The 17,511-nt window shown below is 38.9% G+C and overlaps 1 protein-coding gene across 1 annotated transcript; it reads left to right on the top strand.

Moving 5' to 3' along the window:
* The first annotated feature begins 12,574 nt into the window (after positions 1 to 12,574).
* LOC138402862 (uncharacterized) lies at positions 12,575 to 17,241 on the top strand. The gene is made up of 2 exons (XM_069501273.1): positions 12,575 to 12,896; positions 13,676 to 17,241. The coding sequence occupies exon 2, from the start codon at positions 14,890 to 14,892 to the stop codon at positions 16,108 to 16,110; it is 1,221 nt and encodes a 406-aa protein (XP_069357374.1). The 5' UTR covers positions 12,575 to 12,896; positions 13,676 to 14,889; the 3' UTR covers positions 16,111 to 17,241.
* Positions 17,242 to 17,511: the final 270 nt, after the last annotated feature.

Here is a 17,511-nt window from a genome sequence, read left to right as displayed (position 1 = left end):
CGATTTTCTGGGACAAGAGGTACCTCATCAAAATCGGGTAAACGGATGAGCAGTGAAAAGTTAGCATACAAACAGACACACACACATTTTTACATTAATTATAATATTACTATTTATACTTTTAGTGCAGTGGGTAAGAAAGCAAAATGGCGTCAAGTTAGCAGTCGTCAACGGCTATACATACTATCGTAACACTGTACACCATCACTCCGAAACTTGGAGATGCACCCACGGAGGGGGATGCAGGGCGCGGTTCACGATAAGCATCGTTACGAAGGATTTCCTGCGATCAGAACTGACTCATGTACATGAGCCACCGAATTTCTTGATACGGGACGGCTTGTTGTTAAGAATTTAATTTTTTGGACTTTTTCCTTTTTTATTTTTATTAATCTTATAGGATGTATAATGTGTATATTATGGCATATTTTGTTACTCAGTGCCACAGAACCACAGTTGGTGTCTGTGCACTGGGTTAACTTAATACATCAGTACACACTACCCATATTATAAATGTGAAAGTATGTTTGTTTGTTGGTTTAGTGTGGACTGTAGACTTCTGGCCAACATAGCTAAATTAAATTTTGGTATCGCCAATCGGGTTTTACTATTATTTCGAGTATTGTAATTAACGCGGATAAAGTCGCGGACATCATCTAGTTTTATAATAAAATACTAAAATGTTCATTTGCGACAGTATGGATCTATTCATCATCATTATCGACCGATAGACGTCTTGCGCTGTCTGAATCCAGCGGATCCCAGTAACTTGTTTGATGTCGTCTGTCCAACTAGTCTAGTGGGAGGTCTTCCAATACAGCGCTTTTTGGGGTGAGGTCGCCATTCTAGCACCTTGAGGCCTCAACGCCAAAATTAATAAAAATAAAAATAATTAATATGAAAAAAAAAAATCACGTTCATACTTTCAGTGCAGTGGGTAAGATAACAAAATGGCATCGAGTTAGCAGTGGTCAACGGTTATACATACTATCGTAATACAGTACGTAATCACACTGAAACGTGGAGATGCACCCACGGAGGAGTATGCAAGTCGAGGTTCACGATCACCACTGTTACGAAGGATGTCCTGAGCTCAAACCTAACTCATGTACATGAGCCGCCGAAGTTCTTGATACGGAATGGCTAATTGTTAAGAATTTGATTTTTTGAAATAAAAATATTCTCAAAATAAAACTGCATTTGAAATAAAAACTAAAACGTTCATTTGCGAGAGTATAGTCTATTAAATTAACTCATTATAAGAAATATAATTTTCATTTTTTGATCTTTAGGTATACTTTCAGTGCAGTGGGTAAAAAACCAAAATGGGGGCGATTTAGCTATCGTCGACGGCTATACATATTATCGTAATAGAGTACATAAGCGCACTGAATCTTGGATATGTACTTACGGAGGAGGATGCAAGTCGAGGTTCACGATCACTACTGTTACGAAGAATGTCCTGCGATCAAAACTGACTCATGGACATGAGCCACCGAAGTTCTTGATACGGGATGGCTTGTTGTTAAGAATTTGATTTTTGAAATAAAAATATTCTCAAAATAAAACTGTATTTGAAATAAAAACTAAAACGTTCATTTGCGAGAGTATAGTCTATTAAATTAACTCATTATCTATACATAAAAATGAATCACTGAATGTGTTGCTGATCGCAAATCTTGAGAACAGCTGAACCGATTTCGCTAATTCTTTTATCATAATATTCCTTGAAGTATGAGGATGGTTCTTACAAAGAGAAAAATTTAAAACAAATCCTGAAAAAGAATCGACTGTTAGGCGGTACGAAGTTCGCCGGGGCAGCTAGTAAGAAATATTATTTTCACTCGTTGATTTTTAGGTATACTTTCGGTGCAGTGGGTAAGAAAAAAAATGGCAGTGATACAGCTATCATCGACGGCTATACATACTATCGTAATAGAGTATATCAGCACACTGAATCTTGGAGATGCACCCACGGAGGGGGATGCAAGTCGAGGTTCACGATTATCACTGTTACGAAGGATGTCCTGCGCTCACAACTGACTCATGTACATGAGCCACCGAGGTTCGCGGTACGAAACGGATTGTTATTGAGACGTTGATAAATCTTATACGTTTAAACTGTCGTGAGTGATTTCCATGATAAATATAGATGAACCCTGCCCACGTCGTTAGTCTACATAAGCCCATCTTAAGCTCAACTAGTTTCAAACTTCAAACCCATCCGAGCCCGAGCAGCACGCAGTCTCAACCGCGCTGCGTCGCGAGCTGAGTCCCTGTAGAAAAGGACTTCGGATGGGTTCGAAACTAGTTGGGCTTACGTCGACTAACCACGTCAGTATATGTGTTCATCTGTATACATTTTATTAAGTTTTTGAAGTAAAAACTTTTTGTGATTTGAGACTGGATGAAACAAAAAAGAGACATACACAATGCATACACATACATTTATAGGATTTAGCCTGCGAGAGAATAAAACAATATATTACACAGTGTTTCTTATTATTTCATACTTTAGTCGTGCTTTAGTTAAGTACATCAAATTTATCGTGTCATTTTTTGAAATTGAAAACTTCGAGTCTGTATAATATGTAATTTACCTAATATAATATGTGGGTTAAAATGTTAAATGATTTTCAAACTTGTTAACAGTATCATAAGCTCTACAAAAGAGTGAACTACTGTATTCTGCATTCGTCTCACTCTTTCTCGGCAAACGGAACCAAAATTTAACTCTCGATAAGAGAGGCATACTTGCGCCGCTTGCTTTCAGCTGTTTCTGCTGCGGCTCCCGGTCTTGATGCTGTCTCCCTGATATTACACGGGGCCAAAGTGTCAACGCAAGTTGCGTCCCACATTAGCGCCCGTCCCCGTTACTTAGGGGACTTAGTAACTTACTTACTTTTTTTTACTTTACTCTGTCTTGGAATGACGAAATTTTTATGTTTAAAACTGAAAATCTAGTTGCCGTAAGTAACACCTTTGCACTCTGCAATTGCTAGGTTTAACTACTGTTTATATATTTTTCGACGTTGTGTACAATAAAGTGATAATAAATAACATACTTGTAATATTTGATTTCGTACTGAACTATAAGATGTCCTCTGCTGGACATAGATATAAGCTGTTACTTTAAAGTTTTAATCAATCAGCTCATTTGTTTCAACAGCTCATTCCGCCCCTTCTTAATCTTACCTTTACCTTCTTTAGGTCATCGTTCCAGCGGGCTAAAGGTCGACTTACGCCGCGCTTGTTAGTATGCAGTCTCCACTCCAGAACACGCAGCGACTTCGCGATTCTGCGACAGTCTTTAATTCATACGCTTTAAATGTTTCAGTGCAATTTGTGAGAAAGCAGTCTTCGGGTACTCGACTTGCGATCATCAACGGGTTCACATACTACTGTGCCATAAAAAACAAGAAGTCCAGCGCTTGGAGGTGCACTAAAGGCGGGTATTGTAAAGCTAGGTTCACACTCCTAAGTACCAACGAGATATTGCGTTTGGAATCGGTGCACGATCATCCTCCACCCAGGTTTATTATACGGGACGGGGTTTTCTTGAAAATATGAGTGTGGCGGTCTCCACATGCTGATCCTAGAGGATGCTACTCGCACTCATATGAAGGGATCATAAGCTGTCACGCGCTGCGAGCCTGCGACGAAGAAACTTATGACAAACCAACTAGATGTCGCCACAAGTATCTTCGATCTCTCGACGTGCGATCTGAATCGCGCAAACGAAGTTTTCACTACGGAGTATGCAAGGTCCAAGATATAACGTTTGGAATAGCTAAGTTTTATAGTCTGAAGGAAGATTTTTATATTATTTTTATAATTATGGTCGAGCGCCTATCACCTGCTCAAGTAAAAGAGTATTATGTTTTTTTTTTGTAAATGTAAAGATTTGGATGAATTGATTGATTGATTTGGATGCAACGGCAGCATTGCCAAAGACTGAGAATAACTGAAAAACACTGACCTCTATTAATTTAATACACACTGGACCTGCGATTGCCGACCTGTTTTTGAAGCAATTTGATTTTCGCTATTTTAGAGCTGATAGCAGCAGTGGCCGTCATGTGAGCGTATTCGGAACTAAATGTTAGTGATGACTGATGAAACATCTTGACATAGTGTCAACATGAAGTGTCAATTTTAATTCCTAGTATGCTCGGTGGGGCGCTCCCAATGGGTACAAAAAATAACTGACATTTGATGGAACTTGGCTTCCAGCGTACTTGTTGTATAATATGTTCAAGTGCTGAAAACACACATTAATTGAATATCGTTAATTATTTGTTCTTCTGTTTGTGTATTCCATCAAAAAGTTCATCAATGAACTCTCTGCTTTTGATTTTATGACTATGTGTCTTGCTCTTGCTATAGCATATATTGCATAGCGCATACAATGCGACAAGGCTATCTTGGCGCGTGGCGAAAATCAGAACTAACGTTGCCGTCAAGTGTCCCCTTTGTTCTTGTTTGAATATTCTAAGTCTTTGTTCTCCAACAGCGCCCTCCTGTCAATGTCATTCAAGTGCCAAGATAGCCTTGTCGCACTGTAACTGAGTAGGCTCCTGCGGTAGTGGAGCTGTGCGGGAGGAGTGAAAGTTGTCAAAGTTGACGAATCACTGTGCTCTCGTGTTACGTCATCACACGCCTTCCGCACCGCAGGAACTAAACGCAGTCATGCGTTTTACCTGTAGTTATGTATTAGTTTTTAAATGAGATTTCCTAATACTTTTTGTTTGTATCTTGCAGTGGGTAATGGAATAAAACTGAATAACTTACTAAAGTGTATATTTTATTTGTTTATAGCTAGTTGCGGGCAGAAGTATCTGTCTGTCTGTCTTTCTGCTAGCTTTCCAGGGCCCAACAGTTTAACCGATGTTGATGAAATTTGGTACAGAGTTAGCTTACATCCTCCCTTTGACGACCTCCCTGGCGCAGTGGTGAGCGCTGTGGTCTTATTAGTGGGAGGTCCCGGGTTCGATTCCTGGCAGGGGTTTGGAATTTTATAATTTCTAAATTTCTGGTCTGGTGGGAGGCTTCGGCGTGGCTAGTTACCACCCCTACCGGCAAAGCCGTGCCGCCAAGCGATTTAGCGTTTACGGTAACATGCCGTGTAGAAACCAAAGGGGTATGGGTTTACTAAAAAACTGCCATACCCCTTCCAGGTTAGCCCGCTATAATCTTAGACTGCATCATCACTTACCACAAGGTGAGATTGCAGTCAAGGGCTAACTTGTATGGAATAAAGTAAAAAAAACCTAGACAGTTAAAGAGTTCTTACGGGATTTTTAAAAATCCACGCAGACCAAGTCTGCGGGCATCATCTAGTATTATATAAATGCGAAAAGTAAAAAATAGTAAACAAACGGCCAGACACGTCCTTCTGTCTGTCAGTCTGCATCTTTGTTCGGCCCATCCGCTGTAACCGATTTTGACGAATTATGGTACAGAGATATCTTGCATCCCGGAGACGGACATAGGCTACTTTTTGGCCCCGGATAATCAAAAGTTTCCAAGGGTTTTGTGAAAAACCTAACCTACCTGGACGACAGTTGTGGGCATCATCTATTTGTACAGAAGTACCTAGCTTGCATGCCATGGACGGAAATACTTTTTATCCCGGAACAACAAAGAGTGCACACGGAATTTCAAAAAAACCTAATTTCACGCGGCAGAATTCGTGGGCCTCGCATAGTCGTACCCGTTTATAAATATGAAAGTGTGTTGTTTGTTCTTCAATCACGCTATAATGAAGCTACGGATCGGCGTGATTATTTGAATGATAGTTCAAGAAGATATAGAGAATAGAGTGACATTAGGCTACTTTTGGTGCTTTAGTACTATTTTACTAGGTGGACTAACGACATCAGACAAGTCGCAGGGAGCCGCTGGATTCAGGCGGCGCAAGACCGTGGCGTGTTGAAGTCCCTACAAGAGACTTATGTCCAGCTGTGGACATCTATCGGTTGATGATGATGAGGCTACTTTTATCCCAGAAAATCAAAAAGTTTCACGGGATTTTTAAATACCTAAATCCACGTAGACGTAGTTGCCATCATCTAGTTATCAACATTTTTTAGGTACAGTGCAATGGGCTGTGAAAGATAATGGTTCCCTTTTGGGCATCATCGACGGCTACACGTTCTACAAGAGGGTTCAGAGCAAGAGGACAAGCCACTGGAGCTGCACCAGAGGAGTGCCTTGTAAAGCCAAATTCACACTATTGGAAAAGAACAAGGCTTTAACGCTTTACAATATGACACACGCGCATAATCCTCCGAGGTTTCTTGTAAAGGATGGTAATTATGTAAAACTTAAGAAAAAACAGTTGTGTGACCCATAATGATATACCTAAGTGTCCGACGTTCGTTATAAAAAATGGTGTGTAAAATACCTACCTTGTTATTTTTTTAAATTTATATAATACAGTGGAAACTCGATTAACCGGACTAATTTTTGTTAGGGATTCGGATAATCCAAAATCCGGATAATCGAATGTATGAAGAAAAGCGGGTTTTGTGCATATTATGTAGTTCACCATAATAGTATTTTCAATTTTCAAAGTAAGATAACTATACCAAGTGGGATATCATATGAAAGGGCTTTACCTGTACATTCTAAAACAGGTTTTTGTTTATTTTTATGCATAATATTTTTTGATTTATTGTACGAAATGGCGGAAAAAATACCCGAGTACGGAACCCTCGTTGCGTTGCGCGAGTCTGACTCGCACTTGGCGGAACAATTTTCGGTTGGTAGTCCGGATAATCGCGAATCCGTATAACTGAGGGCCGGATAATCGAGTTTCTACTGTATGTAGATAAGTACCTACAGTTGCGTGATTATTACCTGTTTCCAAAATATGATTTAAAGTTATTAGCATTTTTATTGCATAGTTACTACCTGGTAAGTATAGTACGGGACAGGTTGAGATGGCGTTAGGGGTGGGGACGCCCCCCACACCCGGACAGCCCCGCGCTAACCCGATGCGGGATAGCGCGGGTGACGTGCAGGTGTGCGGGACTGTTATTGTAACTTTGTTCTAAACAAATTGTTTTTTCAGTACTAACCCTGGTCCAATCGAGGTTCTCCGGCAGACAACTGGTGATCCTCGAAGACTACACATACTACTGCAAGAAGCTGTACAAAACCAAGATCCGCTCTCGCTGGTACTGCTCCACACACAACTGGAAGGGGTGCAACGCCAACATAACTCTGGACAACAATTTTGGCATTTTGGAAATTTCTAATCAACACAACCATCCCCCGGCGAAGTACCGCATTCTTAACGGCCTTTATTATAAGTTCTAGAACCTACGATTAAGACTGGGGGCACACGATGCGTTGCGGCACCGCACCCCAAAGATTTCACCGTATCAGCGGGCACACGAGCAGTGCGGCGCCGCTACGTTGTTATGTCGCAGTGGCGCCGTAGCAGCGTTGGACAGTCTGTTAATAAAATCAACTGAGCGGTGCCGCTCCGACGTCGCAACGCATTCACCCCTCCCCGCCTCGTCTCGGTGGTTGCAAGTCCGGTGCGGCGCCGGAGCGCATCGTGTGACATGCCACAGATATTTCTATGTAAGACGACGCGGCGACACCGCTCCTGCGCCGCACCGCCGCCGCCCCGCCGCCGCAACGCATCGTGTGCCCCCGCTCTAAGTTAGAATGAGGAACTTTCCAGGAGCCTCATAGATAGCTGTTTATGCCCTTCCATGGCAATAGGATTTCATAATAAACTAGATGATGCCCGCGACTTCGTCCGCGTGGATTTAGGTTTTTAAAAATCCCGTGGGAACTCTTTGATTTTCGGGGATCAAAAGTAGCCTATGTATGTTGCCGTTGTATCTCTGTACCAAATTTCATCGTAATCGGTGTAACATATAACAGACTACAGACTAGCAGACAGACAGAAAGACAGACAGATAGACAGACAGACACACTTCCGCATTTATAATATTAGTATAGATTAATCTAGCATCAAAATCTAATGAGGTTATAAAACAAGTGTTTTAGGTTTCTAAAAAAAGTACTGGGCAATGACGATGAATTACCCCATCCTTCCTTAATCCTTAGGCAATTTTAATAGGAGGTATGAGGAAACCTGCATGCCTGAGAGTTCTCTATAATATTTTCAAAGGTGTGTGAAGTCTACCAATCCACACTTAGTCAACACGGTGGACATGGCCCAAACTCTTCTTATTATGCGGGCAGACTCGTGTTCAGTAGTGGGCCGGTGAAAAAATCTTCGTCAAAATCTGGGTCTTACGGACTCTCGAGTCAAAATGGTAACACAAGAAGCTCTTCAATTTTGGTGTATATTTGAAATATGTTTGATATTTTTTTGTTGTAAAATGTAGTGTTTTTAGTTATAAATAAAGTGTTATTAATATTATCTATTACTCAACTTTCTAATGTTATTTAAATGTGTAAGTATACCTAAGTATTTGTTTGTTTAATGAATGCATTTGCTATTCTCCAGCGCGCTGGAGAAACACAATCAAACGCATAGGTACCATTTGGCATCAACACAATGTACAGTACGCGGCAGAAAGTAATGTACATCGGCCTTTAGAATGACATTTCGGCCTTGTAGAGCGTTGTCTCTGTCACTCATACCAATATGACGTCGGTCTCAACGACTGGGACAATGCTCTACAAATCTGCTATCTCCTTCTAAAGGTTACTTTACTTATTACATTGTGCCGCGTACTGTAACTGCAATGACATGGTTTTTGGGGTACTTTAAAAAACTAAAAAATTTTTGGTTTGTTATATGGATAAAAACATGCAGAACGCTGGTTTTTTGATCTCGACACGTGAAGCACGCTCTTAAATATGATGTAACTCCACTTGAAACTGGGTATTTTTTTTACATTTTACAGCAATATTCGTCAGTAAGACAGTGCTGAGATACGATGACTACATGTTTTACTGCCGACGTAACGACCGCAAGAAGTCTCGCTGGTACTGCAAAAACAGGAACAAGAGTAGCTGTGAAGCGTTCATAATAACCGTTGATAATGAAGTTGTTACCAAATCTCTGCACCACAATCATTTGCCACCCAAATGGCGAGCGAAGCGGCGAGTGGAATGGCGATCGGCGCGGCGAGACTTGTCGGAATCAAATGCTTCATTTACGCCACATCAACATGGTGCGACAGTGTGGCATAACACGGGGCCGCATGGTACAATAATTTAGTAAAAAAAATAAAACACATACAAGAGGAATAGTGTAGAGTTTGTACCGCTGTAATGAAGTTGTTACAAAATCTCTGCACTCAAATTTCAAAATCATTTGGCACCCAAATGGCGAAAGAAGCGGCGAGTGGAATGGCGATCGACACGGCGAGGCTTGTCGGAATCAAATGCATCATTTACGCCACAGCAACATGGTGCGACAGTGTGGCTTACCACGGGGCCGCATGGTACAATAATTTAGTAAAAAAATAAAACACATACAAGAGGAATAGTGTAGAGTTTGTACCGCTGTAATGAAGTTGTTACAAAATGTCTGCACCACAATCATTTGCCATCCAAATGGCGAGCGAAGCGGTGAGTGGAATGACGATCGACGCGGGCGAGGCTTGTCGGAATCAAATGCTTCATTTACGCCACAGCAACATGGTGTGACATTGTGGCATGCCACGGGGTCGCATGGTACAATAATTTAGTAAAATAAATAAAACACATACAAGAGGAATAGTGTAGAGTTTGTACCGCTGTAATAAGGTTGTTACCAAATCTCTGCACCACAATCATTTGCCACCCAAATGGCGAGCGAAGCGGCGAGTGGAATGGCGAGCGGCGCGGCGAGGCTTGTTGGAATCAAATGCTTCATTTACGCCACAGCAACATGGTGTGACATTGTGGCATGCCACGGGGTCGCATGGTACAATAATTTAGTAAAATAAATAAAACACATACAAGAGGAATAGTGTAGAGTTTGTACCGCTGTAATAAAGTTGTTACCAAATCTCTGCACCACAATCATTTGCCGCCCAAATGGCGAGCGAAGCGGCGAGTGGAATGGCGAGCGGCGCGGCGAGGCTTGTTGGAATCAAATGCTTCATTTACGCCACATCAACATGGTGTGACATTGTGGCATGCCACGGGGTCGCATGGTACAATAATTTAGTAAAATAAATAAAACACATACAAGAGGAATAGTGTAGAGTTTGTACCGCTGTAATAAAGTTGTTACAAAATATTTTCACCACAATCATTTGCCACCCAAATGGCGAGCGAAGCGGCGAGTGGAATGGCGAGCGGCGCGGCGAGACTTGTCGGAATCAAATGCTTCAATTAAGCCACAGCAACATGGTGCGACAGTGTAGCATAACACGGGGCCGCATGGTACAATAATTTAGTAAATTAAATAAAACACATACAAGAGGAACTGTGTAGCGTTTGTACCGTTGTAATGCAATTGTTACAAAATATTTTCACCACAATCATTTGCCACCCAAATGGCGAGCGAAGCGGCGAGTGGAATGGCGAGCGGCGCGGCGAGACTTGTCGGAATCAAATGCTTTAATTGCTTTGCCCAGTGTACTTACATACACAAATATACAATAATATAAAAATAAATTATAATAAAAATATGATAAGTACCTATATAATATATTGATAAGAAAATTATACAGCAGTATATTATGTTGATTAAAAAATATTTTTCTATTGTATTTTTGGTTTGTCCTTTAATCACGCTACAACGGAACAACAGTGTTTTGTACTACGTTGTGATATGGCTACTTCTTATCCCGAAAAATCTAAGAGTTCGCGTGAATATTCAAAGATAAATTCATCGGCATGAGCTAGTTATTATATAAAATTTCAAAAAAAAACACTTTTAGCTACAAATAGTTACAAAGTAATAACTAAAAGGAACTGAGAAAAACCTACCAAGTGCGAGTCAGACTCGCGCACCGACTGTTCCGTATTAAAGTCGTATTTTTTCGACATTTTGCACGACAAATCAAAAAATTAAATTAGTTTCACACTTTAGTGTTTCTCGTTGTGTGAAGTCTGCCAATCCGAACTGTCAGCGTAGTGGGCTATGGTCAAAACCCTTTACATTCTGAGAGGAGATTCGTGCTCCGTATAGTAAAAGGTATTTTCTTACAAAGTTCACTTCTTGCAGGTTTCCACTTGATACCACTCCCTAGTGGACGATATCTTCTACAAAATGGACCTCATACATATTCCACGAACAGCAGGGTGCTATCCGGTCACACAACCTGGTACTGTTCCAAAAGGATCAGCAAAAAGTGCCCAGCGAGGGTCAGAATGTTTGACCAAAAAAAAATAACCGTTATTGGAGACCACTCACACCCATACTCGGGATACAAGGCATCAGAGGACTCTCTTTCTTACTATTAAAACTGACTGATTTATTTTTAAGCAATAAAATTACTAAGTAGGTATATTGAATAAAATTCACGTGTCTCTTAACTAGATCTTAGCATCATCTTCATGATCACCATCGCCGGCTCACTACAGAGCACAGGTCTCTGGCCAAGTGCGGTATGGCAGACTTCACAGACCTTTGAGAACATTATGGAGAACTCTCAGGCATGCAGGTTTCCTCACGATGTTTTCCTTCACCGTTAAAGCAAGTAATATTTAATTACTTAAAACGCACATAACTCCGAAAAGTTAGAGGTGCGTGCCCGGGATCGAGCCCCCGACCTCCGATTAGGAGGCGGGCGTCCTAACAACTAGGCTTTCATAGCAACTATACAGTACGCGGCCGAAAGTAATGTTCATCGACCTTAGAAGGAGATAGCAGATTTGTAAAGCACTGTCTCGGTCGTTGAGACCGACAAAAGTCATATGGGTATGAGTGACAAAGACAACGCTCTACAAAGCCAAAATGTCATTCTATAGGCATTACTTTCGTAAATATATGTTAGTACATTACTTTCGGTCACATACTGTACACATTCCTACAAACAACTTTTTGACTTTCTTGAGGCGGAGGAGCGTAGAAATCACTAGCAACTGAACAGTCGATATTGGAACAGTCCAACGAGCTTCATCACGTGACAAATCTTGTCCGTTTGAACTTGGCCTTATATGCATCATCACTTGAAGTCGTATGTTATGAAAGTCTAAAAAATATACCTGTGTGTTACCGTTTGTTATTGCATTTGTAGTTGCCGCCTTTTGAAATGGAATGCCTGTGGTTGGAATGGAATGGTTGCGTCGACATCTCGAGTCGATTTGTATAAATGCGGGTTTTTGATTGGTTGACGCGGTAGCGGCAAGTAGGGCCTACGCAGCATAATCAATCCGAAACAACACGGGTTTAATTAAGCAGTCTCGTTCCGACTCGAGACTCGACGACCATTAAATGCTTTTTGTGTTAAGGTTGCCATTTTGATTGAGTGATTGCAATAGCAATTATTGTGCCCTAATCAAGATAATATCGCAGTTAGGTTATTATAAAGAGTAAACCTCTCGATAAGCATCTACGCGTGTGATCAATATCTGCGCGCAAGTTTAATAAGAGAGGACATATTAATAACTAATCCAAAAAATAGCTAATAATGCCCTGCTTTTCCGTCTGACTCTTTTCCTTATATTATCTTTATTTTCTACTTCTGGTATGTTTACATTTGTTATTATTTTTAAGGATACGAGTTACTGCCCCTGAGTGAAAATAGATTTTTATTGCGAAATGGAAGTTATACCTTTTCTAGTTATTGCCGAAGCACGACGGGGATGAGCCTCTGGTACTGTTCCAGAAGAAGAAGAGGACACTGCAAAGTCGCTGTGAAGATGTGCAATGGAACCATTGTTCATGAATCTGGAACCCATAATCATTAATCATTTAAATAGGGTTTTGATCCCTAGTTAAAATAAATATTAAGTTACATTACGTAAAAAAACGAAACTTTTTTACTATCTTATAAAATAACTAGCTTATGCTCGCGACTTCGTCCGCGTGGACTACACAAATTTCAAACCCCTATTTCACCCGCATAGGAGTTGAATTTTCTAAAATCCTTTCTTAGCGGATGCCTTTTTTGAAAATTCAACCCCTAACGGCGATTACGCACTAGTTACACTTCCTTCATCCGAGTTCTATCCGTCATCCATACAAAACAAAAAAGAAAGTATTTTCTCGGACTCGGATCGGATCTAGTGCGTAACCGCTCTTAGGGGGTGAAATAGAGATATGAAATTTGTATAGCCCACACGAATAAAGTCGCGAGCCTAAGCTAGTTCTTTATGTGGTTTGTCAGATTTATACAGATATTTATTTGTAGAACGTGTCTACAAACTAATAACTCTTTATAGGTAACCCCATAGCTTTATAAATTAGTCACATATTCCCACAGTATTGATGCAAAATAAATACATCTTCTCTCTTATGATAACGGATACTTTTTGCTCAAAATAAATTTCTTTAGCCTATAGATTATCAAGAAATATCGAAAAAGTAAAAAAATACTGACCTGTATGTACTAAATAAATGGCGATTAAGATTGCTTGGTGCCAAGCTTGCGCCAAGAGTGAAAAATTATTCCTCAGTGGTAACCGAGGTAATTTCTCAACTGAGCTATTCTTAGTAAATAAGGAATGTATACTAAATTAATATCGGTTGTTCAAAATTTCTTTTATTTCTGATACTCTGAGAAATTTGATTGTGATGAAGCAAATGCGTGGGAAAGTGACACTTCATCTCATGAAAATAATATTGAAAGTGAAAATATTAAAAAAATTGCTAGAAAATCAAGTAAACTAAAAAATATTGCGCAAACTAATAGAAAGGTCAGTAAAAGAGACATGAGAGTGATTTTAAGAAATAAAGGGAAAGCGTATATTAGTGCATATGGAGTCTTTGTAAAAGCTAGGCGTTTACGAGAAAACCCGTGCAAAGAGGGAAAGTGTCAAAAGAGATGTTTCGAAATTTCAGAAGATAGAAGAAAGTCTATTTTTCAATATTTCTGGAATTTGCATAGACAAGGGAAAAAAGATTGGATTACCAACAATTGTAAATCAGTTCGAATAAAACGAAAAAGGACAAAACGAAATAGCATAAGAAGCTGCAACTATGAATATTTCATCCCTGACAATGAAGGAACTGTACAAAAAGTATGTCTACAATTTTTTTGAACACCTTAGATATTTCAGTGACGCATTGAAGATACGTCCAGAAAAGGCATAATAAATAATTATGAAGTTAATGATTAATGTTAAAAGTATGACGGAAGTCATGAAAGGTACTTAATTAAGGTTCTAAAATATATAATTAATTATTATTTATAGCTTTGTTTCTTTTCCTTTATGCACTTATCACAAATCTTTACGGTATTGATTATATGAATAATTTCTTATATTCAAAATGTCTCTTTTATAAATAACGGACATATTTTATATATTAAACATATTTTTGTCACTAAATCTGGTTATAAAGTAACATCGGAAAGTGAATTTCTTAAAAACAATGATGAAAGGAAAATTAAGATAAATGTTCTTAAAATATCACAAAAAATACTCGACACATTAATAAAACTCGTATGAGAAAGACTTCTAGAAATAAAGGGGAAGCGTATAAAACTTAAGCTGGTGTGATAAAAGAAGCTAGACGTTTAAGAGATAACCCTTGCAAAGAGGAAAAGTGTCAAAGGGGATTTATTTCCAGTTATGTTGCTATTATTGTGATGATATCATAATCTAACTATTTATGATATTTTAAGGACTTATTTATTAAAACAGCTGTTCATAATTCGTACCGCCAAAATCCCTTGATCCTATGATGAACAATTTGATCTGGCTTGTGCATAATTGGTTGTCCATGATTGGAATTGTCAAATTCAGTTTAGTTTGTGTATAGTTCTAATCATCAAAATTATTTTTATCGCAGAAATGGCACCAAGAAGAAATTATACGAAAGAGCAGATGGCCAAAGCCATTGAAGAAGTAAACCGAGGTGAAAAAGTTGCAGTTGCTGCCTTAAAATATGGTGTTCCTAGGATAACTCTTCACAATAAAATTACCGGAAAATCTCCCAGAGACTGTAATTTTGGTCCTGCTACAATTTTATCACAAGAAGAGGAAAATGCACTAGTACAATGGGTGCTACATATGACAGAAAGACATTTACCAGTGACTAAAGATCACTTATTAGATAGTGTTCAAAAAATAATTGTTGAGAAGAACTTGGACACTTGTCCGTTTACCAACAATAGGCCAGGAAAAAAGTGGTTCGCTTCATTCTTGAGACGCCATCCCGAACTTAAAGAACGTATAGCACAAAATTTAAGCAGGGCCAGGGAAAATGTAACAAAAGAAGAGCTCAGGCAATGGTTTGATGTAAACCGAAAATATTTAGAATGTCGAAGACTAAATGAAGCGTTAACTGACCCTAATCGTGTCTTCAATACAGACGAAAGCGCTTTCTTCTTACAGCCAAAAGCTGGTCGAGTTCTAGTCCGTAAAGGTTACAAGAATGTTCATAATACATGTGGTGATAGAAACGAAAACTTAACAGTTTTGATGACAGCCAACGCAGCAGGAATTTTGGCACCACCTATGCTCATTTATCCTTATGAAAGAATACCACAACATATTGCTAATAGTGTGAATAAAGACTGGGGTATCGGAAAATCTGATTCGGGCTGGATGTGTAGTAAAACATTTTTCGAGTATGTAGTGAATGTTTTTAACCCCTGGCTTAAGAAAATGAATATTCCAAAACCAATTATCTTTTTCCTTGATGGTCACCGATCACATTTGACTCTTCACTTAACAGAACTTTGCAAAAATATTGGTATTGAAATCATTGCACTCCATCCAAACTCCACCCACTTATTACAACCTATGGACGTTGCAGTATTCAGACCCCTGAAAGTGTTTTGGAAAAATGAGGTTAGCAAGTGGAAGACAGAAAATCCTGGTAGTAAATTTACGAATGAGCATTTCGCTCCGGCTTTAGAAGCTGCATTAGAAAACGTCAACAAGGAAACTATAAAGAATGGGTTTCGAAAAAGCGGAATTCACCCATTTAGTGTAGAATATGTCGATATGACAAAAATCAGCTCATGTAACCTTACTTTTGTTAATACCGGTACGGAGACTGAAAATTAACAAAAGAAAAATTTAATTTGCTAAATGTATTAGAACCTGAAATAAAAAGTCTTCTAAAAAAATCCACCTTGTTCAGCCATATTTTTTTTCTCTTTAATATTACCTACTAATTAGCTAATTATTGGGTTTGATTGTATTCTGAACATTTAACGAGGAATGTTTATAAGTAGATTCTAATAGGTATAAGATAAGCTTAACACATTCATACCCATATTTTGTCTATGGATTAGGTAGGCTCCCCGTCGAAGCCGGGGTGGGCTGACGAGCTTATTAAAGACTGGTCTTTAATAATGTCGTCTTCTGCAATATCAACTTCTTGTACATTGTCAGAATTAACCTACATGCATTTTTTACAAAAAACAGAACAGTCAATTTGCAATTTTTGCAAAAAATGTGTCTGGTCTGTAATTTATAATATTTTTTTGTACTTTCAGAGGGTAGATATATACTACCGATCGAAGTTATTTGTTCATACAAATCAGATTGTGAACAGTCAAATGCATCAGAAAGCGGAACTTCATCTGATCATATGAGTTCAGAGGGCAAAATAAAAGAAAGGATTCTTAAAAAATCACAAGTGATGAAAATCACCAAGCCGAAATCACCAAGAACAATTTCGAGAGACAAGGGAGAAGCGTATGTCAATACATCTGGTATATTAAGAGAAGCTAGGCGAATACGAGACAATCCTTGCAAAGAGGGAAAGTGTCAAAGGGGATGTTACAAGATTTCAGAAGAGAGAAGAAAATCTTTTTTTCAATATTTCTGGAATTTGGATAGACAAAGCAAAAAAGAGTGGATTATCAACAATTGTAAATCTGTTCCAATTAAACGAAGAAGGGCAAAGGGAAATAGCAAAAGAGATTGCAACTATGAATATTACATCACTGATAATGAAGGCACAGTGCAAGTGTGTCTACAATTTTTACAAAACACATTAGATGTGTCACCGAAGTATTTGTGTGAGAACATTAAAAAGGCAGAAGGAAAGATGACGACGATCACTAAGAATGAGCAATCAGAATAACTCTAGCTTGTATATATTTATTATTATGTTTAACCATTTGTATAAGTCTCGTAATGCAATATTGTTACATGTACTAACGAAGTTTATTGTCAAATAAATCTTGCGAAGTCCTATTGAAATTTGATTTTAAAAATTCTTTACATTAAGAGTCGGCCGATAGTTTGGTCGGTTTCTTAATCAGTATGAAGATGCAATCGTTATAATTTGCGTTATAATACATCTTCATACTGATTAAGAAACCGACCAAACTATCGGCTGATAAAAAGTTTGTGGTCTGCGGGGACTCTTAAGGGTACGAACAAATATTTCGAAAATAATTACTTTGTACCAAGAGTGAAAAATTTCTCCAAATACAATTATTATTCTTGACGGAG

This window comes from Maniola hyperantus, chromosome 10, assembly GCF_902806685.2.
Source record: "Maniola hyperantus chromosome 10, iAphHyp1.2, whole genome shotgun sequence".
Classification (NCBI taxonomy): Eukaryota; Metazoa; Arthropoda; class Insecta; order Lepidoptera; family Nymphalidae; genus Maniola; species Maniola hyperantus.
Note: the sequence above shows the minus strand (reverse complement) of the source record. Positions and strands in the feature narration are given on the sequence as shown.